Source organism: Scyliorhinus canicula, chromosome 11 (genome assembly GCF_902713615.1).
Source record: "Scyliorhinus canicula chromosome 11, sScyCan1.1, whole genome shotgun sequence".
In the NCBI taxonomy this organism is placed as follows: domain Eukaryota; kingdom Metazoa; phylum Chordata; class Chondrichthyes; order Carcharhiniformes; family Scyliorhinidae; genus Scyliorhinus; species Scyliorhinus canicula.
Window position 1 is genome coordinate 154,792,582 of NC_052156.1, and position 19,512 is coordinate 154,812,093.

General features: G+C 52.5%; 1 protein-coding gene across 1 annotated transcript in view; it reads left to right on the top strand.

Moving 5' to 3' along the window:
• The first annotated feature begins 944 nt into the window (after positions 1 to 944).
• The window catches only part of plxna4 (plexin A4), a 667,620-nt gene continuing 649,052 nt past the window's right edge, over positions 945 to 19,512 (top strand). Inside the window, exon 1 of the mRNA XM_038812236.1 lies at positions 945 to 1,299. Within this exon, the coding sequence (XP_038668164.1) occupies positions 1,234 to 1,299 (66 nt within the window). The 5' untranslated portion in view covers positions 945 to 1,233. The remainder of the gene's footprint in view (positions 1,300 to 19,512) is intronic.

The following is a 19,512-nucleotide window of genomic DNA, read 5'->3' on the forward strand; positions in this document are numbered from 1 at the left end:
TGGTTGACGCAAAACACACTGATACAGGTGGCTTTTCTGTCGGGAAACTCCTCACCGAGCCAGCACAGGCACTATGGGCCGAATGGCCTTCTACTCTCACAGAGTCATAGCGTTTTCCCGCACAAAGGGAGGCCCTTCGGCCCATCGAGCCCGTGTTGGCCATCCAGCAAGCACCCATCTGTTTGAACCCCATTTCCCCAGCACTTGGTTCCCAGTCCTGTCTGCTTTGGCGTTTCAGGCGCTCACCGAAATGCTTCTTAAAGGTTGTCAGGGTTCCCGTCTCCACCACCCTTCCAGGCCACTGAGTTCCAGATGGCCACCACCCTTGTGGGTGAAAGAGCTTTTCCACAAAGCCCCCCTCTGAACCTCCTGCCCCCCCCCCCCCCCCCATGACCGGCAATCTCTGCCCCGTCCCGCATCAAACTGAGCTTCTAAACCAGGCTAACCTCCCAGAGAACGGAGAGTTCCTCTGGGCCTCTGCAAATCTGATCCATGTGAAGATACAGCGATGAGCGGGGGATGAGGGAGTGGTGGAGAAAGTTCTTTATTAACCCCGAGAGAGGGGAATATTCAAATTGGGCGATCTTTAACCCAGCGAGTCTGGATCTCAGTCTGTGGCGTTTTCATTCAAAGGTGACCCAAGAGCTAGACCAGGGAGGGATTGGATTTGGTGCTGCCCGCCAGGTAAATCATTAATAACCAGATTTCTGAGCATCAGCGTTGTCTGTTATTGCATGGAACAGGAGAGAGGGCTGGAAATAGTACAGAATAACCAGAGCTAACTGCGGCAGTGTAAGCCAGGGCTGGAGTGTGCAAAACGCATTGAGTCAGGGTGCAGATCGGCTCCACACTTGTCCACTAGCATCCCTGCATTCCAGGACCAAAGTTGGTGTCTGCATTCTCTGTGCTCCCTCAATCCAGGGTGCGGGAGGAGCGATCCTGCGGCACCTGCCCAAGGTACCGCCGACCTGTCCCTCGCCTGCCGCTTGCTGAGCTGCTGCTGTTTGAAAGGCGGCTTGGCGGAGGAGGAGGAGGAGAGAGTGGCAAAGGAGAGGGGGAACTGGATTTGAAGGAGAGAGAGAGAGAGAGAGACCCGCTACCTGGCAAGAGAGGATCAGGAAGCCTTGGCTACACTCCCTGCCTGCCTGCCTCAGAAAGGCACTGGAGTGTGTACAAGTGGTTTAATGGCATTGCCGAGAAGCAGGGAAGGATAGCGGCAGCAAGAAGGAGCTGATGGTGATATACTCTCGCCGCGTCTCTTCATTTGGCTCTACTTTGAGTAGAAGAAGATTGAGAAAGGTTCCTCTATGTGATTTTGTATTGGGGGGGGGGGGGGGGGGGGGTGTTGTGTTGTGAAGTGTGTGTTGTCCATCCAGCTTTCTGTAGCGATCTTTGCAGAGAGTGTGTGTGTGTGTGTCAATGCGGCGGTTGTACTGATGCAAACCAGGCGGTAACCGGGGGGGGGGGGGGGGGGGGGGGGGGGTGAGTGAACCATTGCAACCCCCCCCCCCCCCCCCCCCTCTTCGGTAATGGGAAGTTTGGTTGCACCAATAGTGTCAGTCTCAATCTCATTTGCAACTAATGAAATACTAACATTAACCCCCCCCCCCCCCCGCCTCCGTTTAAAGAAAAAACGCTCCAAGCGCCGAAATGTACCGGATTGAACCCAGAGCCCTACCTCATCCTGCCCGGTTTCACATCCCAAAATTCTGGATGATTGGTAAGGTTTATTTTGCAAACCCCCCCCCCTTCCCAAATCTTGCTGTTGCGGTGCCAGTCGATGTGAGAGGATAGACGGTTTGTGGTGTCAGGCATTGGTTGCGAATACCTTGCTGCAGGTGGCAATGTGGATTCGATGTGGTTTATCCGCTCTCCATATCTCCCCAAACCCACTCTCCATATCCTCCCCTAACCCACTCTCCATATCCCCCCTAACCCACACTCCATATCTCCCCAAACTCACTCTCCATATCCCCCCTAACCCACTCTCCATATCCCCCCAACCCACTCTCCATGTCCCCCAAACCACTCTCCATATCCCCCAACCCACTCTCCATATTCCCCCAAACCCACTCTCCATATCCCCCCTAACCCACTCTCCATATCACCCCTAACCCACTCTCCATATCCCCCCTAACCCACTCTCCATATCCCCCCTAACCCACTCTCCATATCCCCCTAACCCACTCTCCATATCCCCCCTAACCCACTCTCCATATGCCCCCAAACCCACTCTCCATATCCCCTAACCCACTCTCCATATCCCCCTAACCCACTCACCATATCCCCCCAACCCACATTCCATATCCCCCCATCCCACTCTCCATATCCTCCCTAACCCACTCTCCATATCCCCCCTAACCCACTCTCCATATGCCCCCAAACCCACTCTCCATATCCCCCTAACCCACTCTCCATATCCCCCCCAACCCACTCTCCATATGTCCCCAACCCACTCTCCATGTCCCCCCAAACCCACTCTCCATATCCCCCCAACCCACTCTCCATATCCCCGCTCTCCATATCCCCTAACCCACTCTCCATATCCCCCTACCCCACTCTCCATATCCCCACTAACCCACTCTCCATATCCTCCCTAACCCACTCTCCATATCCTCCCTAACCCACTCTCCATATGCCCCCCCAACCCACTCTCCATATCCCCCCCAACCCACTCTCCACATCCTCCCTAACCCACTCTCCATATTCCCCCAAACCCACTCTCCATATCCCCCCTAACCCACTCTCCATATCACCCCTAACCCACTCTCCATATCCCCCTAACCCACTCTCCATATCCCCCCTAACCCACTCTCCATATCCCCCTAACCCACTCTCCATATCCCCCCTAACCCACTCTCCATATGCCCCCAAACCCACTCTCCATATCCCCTACCCCACTCTCCATATCCCCCTAACCCACTCACCATATCCCCCAACCCACACTCCATATCCCCCCATCCCACTCTCCATAACCCCCCTAACCCACTCTCCATATCCTCCCTAACCCACTCTCCATATCCCCCCATCCCACTCTCCATATCCCCCCCTAACCCACTCTCCATATCCTCCCTAACCCACTCTCCATATCCCCCCTAACCCACTCTCCATATGCCCCCAAACCCACTCTCCATTTCCCCCTAACCCACTCTCCATATCCCCCCCAACCCACTCTCCATATGTCTCCAACCCACTCTCCATGTCCCCCCAAACCCACTCTCCATATTCCCCCAACCCACTCTCCATATCCCCACTCTCCATATCCCCTAACCCACTCTCCATATCCCCCTAACCCACTCTCCATATCCCCCTAACCCACTCTCCATATCCTCCCTAACCCACTCTCCATATGCCCCCAACCCACTCTCCATATCCTCCCTAACCCACTCTCCATATGCCCCCTAACCCACTCTCCATATCCTCCCTAACCCACTCTCCATATCCTCCCTAACCCACTCTCCATATCCCCCCAAACCCACTCTCCATATCCTCCCTAACCCACTCTCCATATCCTCCCTAACCCACTCTCCATATCCCCCCAAACCCACTCTCCATATCCTCCCTAACCCACTCTCCATATCCCCCCTAACCCACTCTCCATATCCCCCCTAACCCACTCTCCATATCCCCCCTAACCCACTCTCCATATCCCCCCAACCCACTCTCCATGTCCCCCAAACCACTCTCCATATCCCCCAACCCACTCTCCATATTCCCCCAAACCCACTCTCCATATCCCCCCTAACCCACTCTCCATATCACCCCTAACCCACTCTCCATATTCCCCCTAACCCACTCTCCATATCCCCCCTAACCCACTCTCCATATCCCCCTAACCCACTCTCCATATCCCCCCTAACCCACTCTCCATATGCCCCCAAACCCACTCTCCATATCCCCCCTAACCCACTCTCCATATCCCCCCTAACCCACTCTCCATATCCTCCGAAGCCCACTCTCCACATCCCCCAGCTCACTCTCCATATCCCCCCAACCCACTCACCATGTCCCCCCAAACCCACTCTCCATATCCCCAAACCACTCTCCATATCCCCCAACCCACTCTCCATATCCTCCCAAACCCACTCTCTATACCCCCTAACCTACTCTCCATATCCCCCTAACCCACTCTCCATATCCCCCCAGCCCACTCTCTATACCCCCAAACCACTCTCCATATCCCCCAAACCCACTCTCCATATCCTCCCTAAACCACTCTCCATATCCTCCCTAACCCACTCTCCATATCCACCCCAAACCCACTCTCTATACCCCCCAACCCGCTCTCCATATCCCCCAACCCACACTCCATATCCTCCCAAACCCACTCTCCATTTCCTCCCAAACCCACTCTCTATATCCCCCCAACCCACTCTCCATATCCCCCAACCCACTCTCCATATCCTCCCTAACCCACTCTCCATATCCTCCCTAACCCACTCTCCATATCCCCCAACCCACTCTCCATATCACCCCTAACCCACTCTCCATATCCCCCCAACCCACTCTCCATATCCCCCCTAACCAACTCTCCATATCCCCCCTAACCCACTCTCCATATCCCCCCAAACCCACTCTCCATATCCTCCCTAACCCACTCTTCATATCCCCCCAACTCGCTCTTCATATCCCCCCTAACCCACTCTCCATATCCCCCCAACCCACTCTCCAGATCCTCCCTAACCCACTCTCCATATCCCCCCAACCCACTCTCCATATCCTCCCTAACCCACTCTCCATATGTCCCCAACCCACTCTCCATGTCCCCCCAAACCCACTCTCCATATCCCCACTCTCCATATCCCCTAACCCACTCTCCATATCCCCCTAACCCACTCTCCAGATCCCCCTAACCCACTCTCCATATCCTCCCTAACCCACTCTCCATATCCTCCCTAACCCACTCTCCATATCCACCCCAAACCCACTCTCTATACCCCCCCAACCCGCTCTCCATATCCCCCAACCCACACTCCATATCCTCCCAAACCCACTCTCCATTTCCTCCCAAACCCACTCTCTATATCCCCCCAACCCACTCTCCATATCCCCCCAACCCACTCTCCATATCTTCCCTAACCCACTCTCCATATCCTCCCTAACCCACTCTCCATATCCCCAAACCCACTCTCCATATCACCCCTAACCCACTCTCCATATCCCCCCAACCCACTCTCCATATCCCCCCTAACCAACTCTCCATATCCCCCTAACCCACTCTCCATATCCCCCCAATCCCACTCTCCATATCCTCCCTAACCCACTCTTCATATCCCCCCAACTCGCTCTTCATATCCCCCCTAACCCACTCTCCATATCCCCCCAACCCACTCTCCATATCCTCCCTAACCCACTCTCCATATCCCCCCAACCCACTCTCCATATCCTCCCTAACCCACTCTCCATATGTCCCCAACCCACTCTCCATGTCCCCCCAAACCCACTCTCCATATCCCCCTAACCCACTCTCCATATCCCCCTAACCCACTCTCCATATCCCCCCTAACCCACTCTCCATATGTCCCCAACCCACTCTCCATGTCCCCCCTAACCCACTCTGCATATCCCCCCTAACCCACTCTCCATATGTCCCCAACCCACTCTCCATGTCCCCCCTAACCAACTCTGCATATCCCCCCTAACCCACTCTCCATATCCCCCCTAACCCACTCTCCATATCCCCGCTAACCCACTCTCCATATCCCCCCTAACCCACTCTGCATATCCCCCCTAACCCACTCTCCATATCCCCCAACCCACACTCCATATCCCCCCAACCCACATTCCATACCTCCCCATCCCACACTCCATATCCCCACAGCCCACTCTATATATTCCCTAACCCACTCTCCATATCCTCCCTAACCCACTCTCCATATCCCCCCTAACCCACTCTCCATATCCTCCCCAACCCACTCTCCATATCTCCCCTAATCCACACTCCATATCCCCCTAGCTCACTCTCCATATCACCCCTAACCCACTCTCCATATCACCCCTAACCCACTCTCCATATCGCCCCAAACCCACTCTCCATATCCTCCCCTAACCCACTCTTCATATCCCCCCAACCCACTCTCCATATCCCCCCTAACCCACTCTCCATATCCCCCCTAACCCACTCTCCATATCCCCCCTAACCCACTCTCCATATCCCCCCAACCCACACTCCATATCCCCCAACCCACTCTCCATATCCCCCCATCCCACTCTCCATATCCCCACAGCCCACTCTATATACCCCCCAGAGCCACTCTCCACATCCCCCCAAACCCACTCTCCATATCCCCCAACCCACTCTCCAGATCCCCCCAGCCCACTCTCAGCATCCCACTCACCTGATTCCTCTCTATTAACTGTCCAGGACTGCCTGAAATGTGCTGTCCCGCGGGGTGGGGGGGGGGGGGGGGGGGGAAGGGGGGTTATTATTATATTTAAACCGAAAAGAGCCACGAGATGTGTCAGTGTGTTTGTGTGTGTTTATGTGTGTGTGTTTGTGTGTGCGTGTATGTGTTTATGTGTGTATGTGTGTGTATGTGTTTATGTGTGTGTGTTTAAGTGTGTGTGTTTATGTATGTGTCAGTGTGTTTCTGTGTGTGTATATGTGTGCGTGTTTTTGTGTGTGTGTTTATGTGTGTGTGTTTATGTGTATGTGTTTATGTGTGTGTGTTTAAGTGTGTGTGCGTTTATGTGTGTGTGTTTATGTATGTGTCGGTGTGTTTATGTGTGTGTTTCTGTGTGTGTGTGTGTTTATGTGTGTGTGTGTCTGTGCGTGTTAATGTGTGTCAGTGTGTTCATGTGTGTATGTTTATGTGTGTGTATGTGTGTTTATGTGTGTGTGTTTATGTGTGTGTATGTGTGTTTATGTGTGTGTGTTTATGCGTGTCTGCGTGTTTATGTGTGTTTGTCAGTTTATGTGTGTGTCTCTCGTGTGTATGACAACATCCGTATTGCTGAATATACAGTATGCGAGTATTGTGACTGTGTGTACACGAGTACAATATATGCATGTGTACATCCCCGTGTACCTGTTTGATCTCGCTGTATCCCTTGCTGTCTGCGAGACGTGTGTCTGGCTTTGCAGGTATACACAGAGAGGCGTCCGCAGTGTCCTAAAGCCCGCCCCATTAATTCGTGGGGAAGCATGATTTAGGGGGTATAGGATGGGGGAAATGGAAGCTTTCTCTCCCCCACAGAGCAAGTCTGAGCGAGGGTGGAGAGTGGTGATTGATAAAGGCAGGCACCTTATGTGCACGCTGCCTCCCTCGCTGTCTATCTCACTGATTCAATCTGTTTCCAGTCTGAACTCTCTCGCCCAGGTGAAAAGGCAGGGAGTTTGTCCTCTCTTGCTGCTCCAACCTGTATATCCAGCTGCCGGGCACGCTGCCCGCAGCTCACATGGGTTGGATTATTGCTGCCCCTGCTCGGTGAGTGTCTGTTCGATCTCAGTGTTCAGCCCAGCCAGCCAGTCACTCCCAGCACAGTGTGAATTGCCATTCGAACCGGCACTTGGACTGTGGGGCGGGCGAGCCAGTCCCTCAGCTCTCCCTTCACAATCACATTTCGGATTGTCCGAACATGCTGACTTTAAACAGGATGTAAAGTGGGGGACATGGTGCGGATGGGAAAGCGGCGTATTGACTCACCCGAGTCAGGCAGGTAAATGTATTGCATCGTTAAACAGGGAAAAGGAGAGAGAGAGAGAGAGAAGAAGAGCTTGTGAAAGTCTTCATCATTGCAGAAGGCAGCGTCGCTATCAACGTCCAGAATAGTAGATCATTTGAGGGTGAAGGAAAACGGAGTGTTCCTCTGTCATTTATTAGCACAATATGTCCATGAGTATACTTAATTTAGTGATGGCCATTGAGAAATGTGTATGTGTGTATGTGCCTGTATGTATGTACGTGTGTCTGTCTGAATGTGTGTGTATGTAAGTGTGTTTGCATGTGTGGATCTGTGTCTGTACATGTGTGCCTATATGCCCGTGTATGTACGTGTTATGTATGTGTGTCTGTACATGTATGTCTGTATGTTTGCGTGTCAGTATATGTAGGTAAGTCTGTCTGTATGTGTGTGTTATGTATGTGTGTGTCTGTACATGTATGTGTCTATGCTTGTGTATGTGTCTGGACGTGTATGTACGTTTGCCTGTCTGTATGTGTGTTATGTATGTGTGTGTCTGTACATGTATGTGTCTATGCTTGTGTATGTGTCTGGACGTGTATGTACGTTTGTCTGTATGTGTGTTATGTATGCGTGTGTCTGTACATGTATGTGTCTATGCTTGTGTATGTGTCTGGACGTGTATGTACGTTTGTCTGTCTGTATGTGTGTTATGTATGTGTGTGTCTGTACATGTATGTGTCTATGCTTGTGTATGTGTCTGGACGTGTATGTACGTTTGTCTGTATGTGTGTTATGTATGCGTGTGTCTGTACATGTATGTGTCTATGCTTGTGTATGTGTCTGGACGTGTATGTACGTTTGTCTGTCTGTATGTGTGTTATGTATGTGTGTGTCTGTACATGTATGTGTCTATGCTTGTGTATGTGTCTGGACGTGTATGTACGTTTGTCTGTCTGTATGTGTGTGTTATGTATGTGTGTGTCTGTATGCCTGTGCATGTTTGTATATGTGTCTGTATATGTGTGTACACGTCAGTCTGTTTGCATTTGTGTCTACGTGTGTCTGTACGCCTGTGCAAGTGTGTCTGTATGTACGTTTGTGTCTGTGTGTCTGTGTCCCTGCGTGTGTATATGTGCCCGTGTACCTGCGCGCTTGTGTGTGTGATAGAGAGCCGAGGCCGGGCTGTGATTTTGCCGATCAGACCGGGATCTGAAGTCATTCAGGAGGAGTGGACATTCTTCATTCCTCATTAAAGCACTCCCACGTGCAGCAATGCGACCCTCTCCAGCCTCCTGACGATAAAGGTTAATGTTTCACCGGCTCTCTGGGAAAGCTGGCAGAGTTTTACGTCCAGTGGATTACTTGGGAATTGCAGTGGCCGTTACACGAGTAGCAGAAACTCCGTCTGCTTCCTGGGAGAAGACATGAGGGACAGCACCCTCTGTGTTCACATCCCTCTCCATGACAGGCAGTCAACCAAACCACTTTCTCCATTTGGCCAGACGCGGCTCAGCGTGTCCAATGTTTGCCCATAAACCCGTCTTCGGCATGAAATTAAAGGCCAATTTCCCATATGAACACAATTAGGACGATTAATGATAATGAGGGGGATATACACTCCAATCCTGTCTTAGTTTAACAGATCATTAACTTTGCGACTGTAACTGGCTTTTAATAAACTTTTTAGACAAGCAGGGCAGATTCCACCTGGATAAACGCCCAGGTTGACTGCGCCCGTACTGTCCTGTGGTCCCAACATATTCCCCTTTAAGCAGGGGCCACATTCAGGATGAAGCAGCCCCTCCGCCGCTGGCTTCCAGCAGCAACTGGAGCGCACAGTCGTCCACGGATGGCAACTTTACCGTCTGATTTTCTATCTGTTTTTTTTTTAAATGATTGTTCCTCTGAGGAAGGAAGTACTTTTGATAAATGTTTCCACTGATGGCGCAGTGTCTCCTTAAGGGTTGATAGAGAGAAGCAGCAGCGAGTTCCCAGCGGGACTGATACTCGGTGTAAGCAGGTTGGAGCTCAGATGTACTGTGTGTGTGTGAGAGAGAGAGAGAGAGAGAGAATGAGGGAGGGTGGATTATCCCAGCTTTGTGAACAGGGATCCCCTCCACACTCGAAGCCTTGGAGATTTGGGTGACCTTACAGATGCAAAATACAGTGTGGGGAAGCGGCGTTAACCTTTAGCCCCAACCACCACCCCAGACTGGCTCTGTAGAGATTTTCCCCTTGTACCTAACCTTGTGTGATCGGCAATTTACAATGATGGGCTATGAAGGTTCGGTTTGGCATTATCATTACGCTGAATCCCTACAAATTGTGTGTTTTTAAGATCTGGGCACAGGAGGAATGAGTGCGATTCCTCCACGTCGTACAGCTGAAACATTTATTCAGGAATTGGAAGGAAGCCTAGCTTCTCCTTCTCCACTCCCCCCCCGGCGCTAGGACCCAGCAGCGTTCAGTCCGGGGGCGCTGCTGCAGAGCTGGCTTCAGTCTCCCAGAGCCCGTGCTGCTGTGAGGATTGAACCTGTTACACTGGATATGGCTGCAGCCTTGGGCCAGGGGAGCCAGTGAGTGGCGGCGGGGGGGTGGCTGACACGCTCTGGGTTCCGCCCACCCTGACTCGGGGCTGCCAGAAGAGTCGCGCTTCCGGATCGCTCAGCAGCAGCATTTTGATCAGATTGGGGGTGAGTGGCAACATCTTTCCCTGTCTGTCTGGTGCTGGGCGTGTGTGTGCGTGTCCTTGCACTGGGATAAGGGGACGGAGCTGGGGCAACTTCAGGTTTCCAGTCGGGGAGCGGATTATTTTTAGCAAACAAGCCTGCCCAGAAAGTTGCTAAATGTAAAAGTTTGCAAAGTTAATCCTTCACCAATTGTGGGTCTTTGTTGGTGACACAGTGGGGAAACAGTTGCTCTAACTGCACAATTGCCAGTTAACTGAGGGTGGCTGGATTGCTGACAGCAGCGAGAGTGATGGGCTGCATTCAGGAAGGGGAACCCTGACTCGCGGGCACTGGGGAGTGGGCTCAGTTTTAAAGCTTGGATGTTGACATCTAAACGACACATTTACATTAGTCACTGCCCAGGAAAGTGTGCCGAAAGCTGGCAATCTTCTCCTTTTTAAACCTGTCTCAATAACCGTGTGGATCTGCAGTCACTTGCCCTGTGGTCTCTGCTCCGCTTCGAACAGTCTGCACGCCTCCGGGCGCAGTGTACATTGACGTACTTGTGTATGTATTTGGAGGACGTTCCGTTGTAATACTCACATTGTGCAAGTTATCATCTGGAACACAATTTCTGTCAGGGGGGGTGTTGATCTCGTTTTGTTGTATCCTGGAATTCCATTAAGTGGGAGAGAAATCCCCCCAATGACTCTGTGATGATGACTTGTATAGTCGACATGGTTTAAAAAGACAATGTTGAATGAACACGATGGGAACCAATGTTTGTTTGTATGACACCGGCATACGTTTTTGCGAGGCTTTTTCTCAGCACTCCTTCAAAATGTGTGATGTCCAAATCCTGTTTCTCAAATTATTGAATTCTTGCCTCCACACTTCTACCCTGCCGGACCCCTGATGACTTGCGTTGATTTAGAATGGGGAGGATGGATTGCTAACACCCAATTTGTTTAATTAACTAATCGGCAATTGAAGTACCTCCAACTCAATTAGTTGGAATCCCCATTATAAAGCAACTGTTTCCTCGTGAGATCCATGTAACAGCACCAATAAAGCTGTACAGGAGCCGCTGTCTAATCGCGGGGGTCATTATTGTTGATTTTGTAAAACTGACGTGCCTGCTTTAGTGTGGTTTGATCCAAAGTACATGGCAATGTTTACAGACTAAAGAATCGGCCATAGTCCAAGAAAGCCCCGCTATCCAGTGGACACAACTGGTTTTATACACAGCTGGATATGGACAGCAGTCTGGATACAGCTGGTTTATTGGCCCATACACTGTCCGGCATCCTATCTGACACAGGGTGTCAGTGTTCAGCGAGGGGACTTGGTTGAAGGGCCGAGGGGGGTGTTTGGGACGGATTAGACTCGGGGTTTTGGCTGGGCACTGACGGCGAGAACTCGTTTCTTCCCATTGTGGGCTGGTGACAGGGCGGCTGTGCGGGGAAGTGAATTAAGTGGGCAAGAAATGAGGCTTTACCAGGGTTCACAGGGGTTTAAAAATGTGCACCTCCACCAGTCAGCGGGCGGAGTGGAAACTCGAACAAAAGTTGTCTAACTCCCAGGTGATGGATCTGCTAGTGGCTGGATTTGGTTGGTTGGTTGTTGGGTTGGGTTGGGTTGGGTTGGGTTGGTTTGGGGGGGGGGGGGGGGGGTCGAGATTCGATGCTCCAAAGTCTTGGGTTGGGAGAATCTCCCCTCCCTCAGACAGTTTTTAAAACCGTGAGCTCGACTTTGCTGGGAGTTGCCCATTGAAAACTCCGTATTGGGCGATGCCTGGAGTTTCCCCAAATGCGATACTCCTGACCTGTTTCACCTTTTTAAACAAAATTACCCAGCTTAAAGCAAGCTCTTATTCCTTCCCGCCCCGCATTTTGTCCAACTTGTCGGGCAGTGAGGTGGCAGTTAATTCCTGAAGCCGGATAGGATATTTTTAGTGCTGCCCAATAGGTTTTGTTTTGTTGGTTAATATTGAGAGCCAGCGAGTTCAGTGTTAAATATCTAAAACCTGTTCGGTTAAAGATCAGCACAGATGTTGCATCTCAATAAGTTTGGGATTTACTCTTCCAGGTCAGAGCGACCAGCCTCTCTGTATAAATACCGGGGCGAGGGGGACAAAGATTTGTTACTTGTATCAATTACGGCGCAGAAGGAGGCCGTCCTGTTCCCAGACGAGCGTTCTGACCTTAAGTGCTATTCCCCTGCCTTTGCCCCGTGCGTCCTGCACATTGTGGCTATTCAAGTAATCGTCTAACGCCCTCTTTGAACACCTTGGTTGAACCTGCCTCCACCACACTTCCAGGCCGTACATTCCGGACTCCAGCTACTCAACTGTGCGAAAAAGTTCTCTCCCATCACATTGTCGTCTTTTGGAAATCACTTTTAAATCTGCGCTTTCTCCTTCATCTTTTTACGAGGGGAGGGGACCGTTTCTCCCTTTCTATTCTGTCCCCCTCGTGATTTTGAACATCTTTCAAATCTCCCCAGCTGCCTTTTCTCTCGGGAGAACAGTCCCAACCTCTCCAATCTGCCCTCATAACTGAAGTTCCTCATCCCTGGAGCCAATTCTTGTGCATTTCCTTTGGGCTCTCTCCGATGTGTTCCAGTCTTTCCTAGAGTGTGACTCCCAGAATTGTACCCCATATTCCAGCTGAGGTCTAACTAGTGTCTTGTCTAAGTTCGGCGTAACCTCCTGGCTCCTGTACTCTGTGCTTTATTCACTATCTCCACCTGTTGATCTAATAATAATTGCTTATTGTCACGAGTAGGCATCAATGAAGTTACTGTGAAAAGCCCCTAGTCGCCACATTCCAGCGCCTGTTCGGGGAGGCTGGTACGGGAATTGAACCCGCGCTGCTGGCCTTGTTGTGCATTACAAGCTGGCTGTTTAGCCCACTGTGCTAAACCAGCCCCATCACATTTGCTTCTTTTGGACAAATTGTCAAAAATGTTTTCCATCTCTGAACAAATACACCCAGATACCTCTGCTCCCGCAGCCCTTTAAGAATTTACCCCTTCTTTATATTGTCTCTCCATGTTCTTCCTACCAAAATGCATCACCTCACACTTCTCCGCATTGAACTTCATCTGCCGCCTGTTTGCCCACTCCACCAACTTGCCCGTGAAATCGAAGCACGTATTGCACAGGCGAGCATGTGAGGGAGTGAATCAAATGCTGCTCTGACGCTGTCTGACCCACTGTGTATTTTCAGCCTTTTCTGTTTTTTTATCTCCGATTTCCAGCATCGGCAATATTTTTGTTCTGCAAAAAAAGGGGGTGGAGAAAGGGTCAACGGTCCGCGAAATCAGTGTTTTGTTTTATCAATCCAGTGAGATGTCTTCGTCAGTTCTGTCTGGATGTGGCGCTGTGTCAACAAAACTTTCTCTCCCCAAATTTTCTCTGGTACACGTGGAAATGCCCCTCCCGACTTTACCAACAGATTGAAAGGTCGAGAGGATCTTGTGTCTCCAATTTGAATTTAGTTTTTAAAAAAAGTTTTCCAACCAACTAAATAGCCAGTCACTTGTGTATGGAATCAAACCACTTGTTACTACACAACATCAATAATAGATTATAAAAAGCTAATGTAAATCTCCAATGAAATGCCACGCTCCTTTGTGAATTCATGGGTTCCATTCATTCACAAAATGAGAAGTTGGTAAGACGGTTGTGAAGTGAAATCTCTTCCTCCGGACCAGGGGGTGGAGGGAGGGTGCTCGGATTATCAGGACCATCCGGGAGGGGGGGGGGGGGGGGCGACCAGGTTAAAACGAGCCGGGTTAAAGCGGGAGAACCTGTCCAGCATCCCGCTGCCTCTCGGTATGGCTTCAGCAGTAACTCTGGGGTGGGAGAATGGAATTTGGGGAGGGGGTGAGTTGGGATTTTGGGGAGGGGGTGAATTGGGATTTTGGAGAGGGGGTGAATTGGGATTTTGGGGAGGGGGTGAATTGGGATTTTGGGGAGGGGTGAACTGGGATTTTGGGGAGAGGTGGGATTGGTGGATGGGATTGGTGAAGGGTGTGGGTCGATGGGATTGGGGAAGGGGGTGGGTCGATGGGATTGGGGGGCGGAGATTGGGGAAGGGGGGAATTGGGTCGATGGGATTGGGGGAGATTGGGGAAGGGGGGGATTGGGTCGATGGGAAGATTGGGGGGGAGATTGGGGAAGGGGTGGGTTGGGAGATTGGGGGGGGAGATTGGGGAAGGGGGGATTGGGTCGATGGGAAGATTGGGGGGGGGGAGATTGGGGAAGGGGGGATTGGGGGGGAGATTGGGGGGGAGATTGGGGGGGAGATTGGGGAAGGGGGGGATTGGGGGGGAGATTGGGGAAGAGGGGGATGGGGGGAGATTGGGGAAGAGGGGGATTGGGGGGGGAGATTGGGAAGAGGGGGATTGGGGGGAGATTGGGGAAGAGGGGGATTGAGGAAGAGGGGGATTGGGGGGGAGATTGGGGAAGAGGGGGATTGGGGGGGGGAGATTGAGGAAGAGGGGGATTGGGGGGGGGAAGATTGAGGAAGAGGGGGATTGGGGGGAGGTTGGGGAAGAGGGGGATTGGGGGGGAGATTGGAGAAGAGGGAGATTGGAGAAGAGGGAGATTGGGGAAGAGGGGGATTGGGGGGAGATTGAGGAAGAGGGGGATTGGGGGAGATTGGGGAAGAGGGGAATTGGGGGGAGATTGAGGAAGAGGGGGATTGGGGGGGAGGTTGGGGGGGAGATTGGGGAAGGGGGAGATTGGGGAAGGGGGAGATTGGGGAAGAGGGGGATTGGGGGGGAGATTGGGGGAGATTGGGGAAGAGGGGGAGATTGGGGAAGAGGGGGATTGGGGGGATTGGGGAAGAGGGGGATTGGGGGGGGGGAGGTTGGGGAAGAGGGGGATTGGGGGGAGGTTGGGGAAGAGGGGGATTGGGGGGAGGTTGGGGAAGAGGGGGATTGGGGGGAGATTGAGGAAGAGGGGGATTGGGGGGAGGTTGGGGAAGAGGGGGATTGGGGGGGAGATTGAGAAAGGGGGGATTGGGGGAGGTTGGGGAAGAGGGGGATTGGGGGGAGGTTGAGGAAGAGGGGGATTGGGGGGAGGTTGGGGAAGAGGGGGATTGGGGGGAGATTGGGGAAGAGGGGGATTGGGGGGAGGTTGGGGAAGAGGGGGATTGGGGGGAGGTTGGGGAAGAGGGGGATTGGGGGGAGATTGGGGAAGAGGGGGATTGGGGGGGGGAAGAGGGGGATTGGGGGGAGGTTGGAGAAGAGGGGATTGGGGGGGAGATGGGGGATTGGGGGGGCGGAGATTGGGGGGGAGATGGGGGATTGGGGGGGGAGATTGGGGGATTGGGGGGGGCGGAGATTGGGGGGGAGATGGGGGAGATTGGGGAAGAGGGGGATTGGGGGAGATTGGGGGATTGGGGGGGAGATTGGGGAAGAGGGGGATTGGGGGGGAGGTTGGGGAAGAGGGGGATTGGGGGGGAGGTTGGGGAAGAGGGGGATTGGGGGGGGGAGATTGGGGAAGAGGGGGATTGGGGGGGGGGAGATTGGGGAAGAGGGGGATTGGGGGAGAGATTGGGGGGGGGATTGGGGAAGAAGGGGATTGGGGAGATTGGGGTAGAAGGGGATTTGGGGGAGATTGGGGAAGGGGGAGATTGGGGAAGGGGGATGGGGGGAGATTGGGGAGGGCGGAGATTGGTGAAGGGGGGATTGGGGAAAGGAGATTGGGGAAGGGGGTTTGTGGGGGGGAGATTGGGGAAGGGCGGTTTGCGGTATTGGGGAAGGGGTGTTTGGGGGGGGGAGATTGGGGAAGGGGGGTTTGAGGGGGAGATTGGGGAAGGGGGGTTTGGGGTATTGGAGAGGGGGGATTGGGGCATTGGGGTGGATTGGGGAAGTGGCGAGCGGGGGGGGTGGGGGGATTTGGGGAAGGGGGTGGGGGGGATTTGGGGAAGGGGGGGTGGGATTTGGGGAAGTGGGGGTGGGGGGGATTTGGGGAAGTGGGGGTGGGGGGGATTTGGGGAAGGGGGTGGGGGGATTTGGGGAAGGGGGGTGGGGGGATTTGGGGAAGGGGGGTGGGGGGATTTGGGGAAGGGGGTGGGGGGATTTGGGGAAGGGGGTTTGGGGGGGATTTGGGGAAAGAGCGGGTTGGGGGTGGAAGGGGGGTTTGGGGGGAAGCGGTGGTTGGGGGAAGGGGGAAAGGGTGGGTTGGGGAAGGGGGAAAGGGCGGGTTGGGGGTGGAAGGGGGATTGGGGGGAAGGCTGGAAGGGGGTTGGGGTAAGTGGGGTTGGGGGAAGGGGGGGAAGTGTGGGTTGGGGGCAGGGAAGGGGAATTTGGGGAAGGGGGTTGGGGAGAAGAGGGTTTCGGGGGGAAGGGTGGAAGGGGGGTTGGAAGGGGTTTTGGGGGGTGGAAGGGGTTTTGGGGGTGGAAGGGGGTTTGGGGGGAAGGGGGTTTAGGGGGGAAGGGAGGTTGGGCAGATTGGGGAAGGGGGCGGGGGGGATTTGAAGAGGGGGATTGGGGAAGGGGTGGGGTGATTGGGGAGGAGGTATTGGGTAGGGGGTGCGTGGATGGGATTGGGAAGGGGGGTGCGTGGATGGGATTGGGAAGGGGGGGTGCGTGGATGGGATTGGGAAGGGGGGTGCGTGGATGGGATTGGGAAGGGGGGGTGTGTGGATGGGATTGGGAAGGGGTGGTGCGTGGATGGGATTGGGAAGGGGGTTGAGGAGCAATTGGGGAAGGGGAGGAGATTGGGGAAGGGGGTGGTGGGGAGGGAGGAGATTGGGAAAGGGGGGGAGGAGATTGGGAAAGGGGGGGTTGGAGATTGGGGGGGGGAGATATTGAGGAAGGGGGAGGTGAGTCGCGCCTCTGAATGATGAAACAAGCTGTGATTCTCACCCGCAGCAATTCACAGCGGGGTGATGCCCTGTGAGTCATTTTAGTCCATTATAATTTGGGGTGTGTTAAAATTACAATGAGCTTTTTGAAAGTTTCCTGTTTCAAAATGAAGACACTCTTGATTGAAATTATTCGGAATAACATCTCTCTTGTGAACTGAAGATGTAAGTTTTGGTTTAATTGATTACAGTGCAGAATGAGGCCATTCAGCCCATCGAGTCGGCACTGACCCTTGGGAAGAGCACCCTACCCAGGTCCACGCCTTCGCCCTACACCCCTACCCTAACCCAACCTGTACATCCCTGCAGGACACTGGGGCAATTTAGCCTGGCCAATCCACCTAACCCCTTGGTGCCACCTTCAGGGTTTTTGAAGTTCTGAATGCAGCAACATATTTACACATTGTCTTTGTCAGCTGGACTTTGGTTTGGGATTTATTTTGATCAAACCCCCGAATTGCTGAAAGGCAAACCTGCCCCTTTTGTAAATGAAAAGCAGACACAAGGCTGCAATTGGGATGGACATTCTGATCAGCAAGACGAGTGGCCAATGAGCACTGGGGATCCGGGTAGTTCTCTCTCTCTCTCTCTCTCTCTCTTTCTCTTTCTCTTTTCCCCCCCACCGATGGCCCGATCAGCAAATCAGAGCTCGGTGTGGGCGGTGACCGAGTTCTAACACTCACTGAGTGAGGCAGCTCATCACCCTCAGGGTTTGGACACTGAACCCCTGCAGGGTGCCACTCACCCAGCCAGATTGCGGAGCTTTACCCCCAAAATGAAGATTTTAAATAGAATGGGTTCAAATGCAAATAAGCACCTGAGTTTGAAATGTCCTCTTCAGTAGTTTCAACGATTGTACCATCTCCTCTGGCATGTAGTTGTTTAAATATCGATTTGAGGGTGGCTTGTGGAGCAGTGGTTAGCACTAGGACTACGGCGCTGAGGACCTGGGTTCGAATCCTGGCCCTGTGTCACTGCCCGGGTGGAGTTTGCACATTCTCCCTCTGTTTGCATGGGTTTCACCCCCACAACCCAAATGCGCAGGTTAGGTGGATTGGCTTCGCTAAATTGCCCCTTAATTGGAAAAAAAAATAATTGGGTACTCTAAATTTATAAAAAATAACTAAATGTAGTTTTGAAAAAACATAAGAAAAAGGTCGCTAAATGGAATTTTCTATCGCTTCCCCCTCTTAGTGCCCTGTAATGAATTGCTGACTTTTGAAATGCTTCGCTCGCTGCTCGAGCTGACACAGGAGCTTTCAGCCTCTTGGAGAGCTGCCTCGACAAGTCAAGCTGCCAGTTCCTTACCATCACCTGTGGATTTATAGAGCAGGTCAGAGAAAAGACTTTGGGTTTGTTTGTTGTCACGTGTACCAAGGTACAGTGAAAAGTCATTTTCTGCAAGCAGCTCAACAGGTCATTAAGTACATGGAAAGAAAAAGAAAATACATAATAGGGCAACACAAGGTGCAAAATGTAAATACATAAACACCGGCACCGGGTGAAGCATACAGGGGTGTCGTATTAATGAGGTCAGTCCATAAGAGCATCGTTTAGCAATCTGGTGACAGTGGGGAAGAAGCTGTTTTTGAATCTATTAGCGCATGTTCTCAGATTTTTGTATCTCCTGCCCGATGGAAGATGTTGGAAGAGTGAGTAAACCGGGTGAGAGGGATCTTTGATTATGCTGCCCGCTTTCCCCAGACAGCGGGCAGCATAATAGAGTCAGTGGATGGGACGTGGGTTTGTGTGATGGACTGGGCGGTGTACACGACTCTCCGTAGTTTCTTGCAGTCTTGGGGCCGAGCAGTTGCCATACCAGGCTGTGATACAGCCGGATACGATGCTTTCTATGGTGCATCTGTAAAATTTGGTAAGAGTCAATGTGGACATACCAAATTGCCTTTGTTTCCTGAGGAATTTGTAGGTGCTGTTCTGCTTTCTTGGTGGTAGTGTCAACATGGGTGGACCAGGACAGATTTTTGGCGTTGTGCATACCCAGCAATTGCTTGGCTGAAATGAGTCACCTGGGAATGAATGGAGAGAGAGAGAGTGTGTGGTAGCAGTAAATAGATTGGAGGGACGTGCACACACACACACACACACACACACACACACACACACACACACTGCAGAGGAGGAGAAGAAGTGTGTCAGAGAGACTTAGAAAGAGCTAAACAACATTCTAAACAACAGGGGCTGGTTTAGCTCACAAGGCTAAATCGCTGGCTTTTAAAGCAGACCAAGCGGGTCAGCAGCACGGTTCGATTCCCATACCAGCCTCCCCGGACAGGCGCCGGAATGTGGCGACTAGGGGCTTTTCACAGTAACTTCAT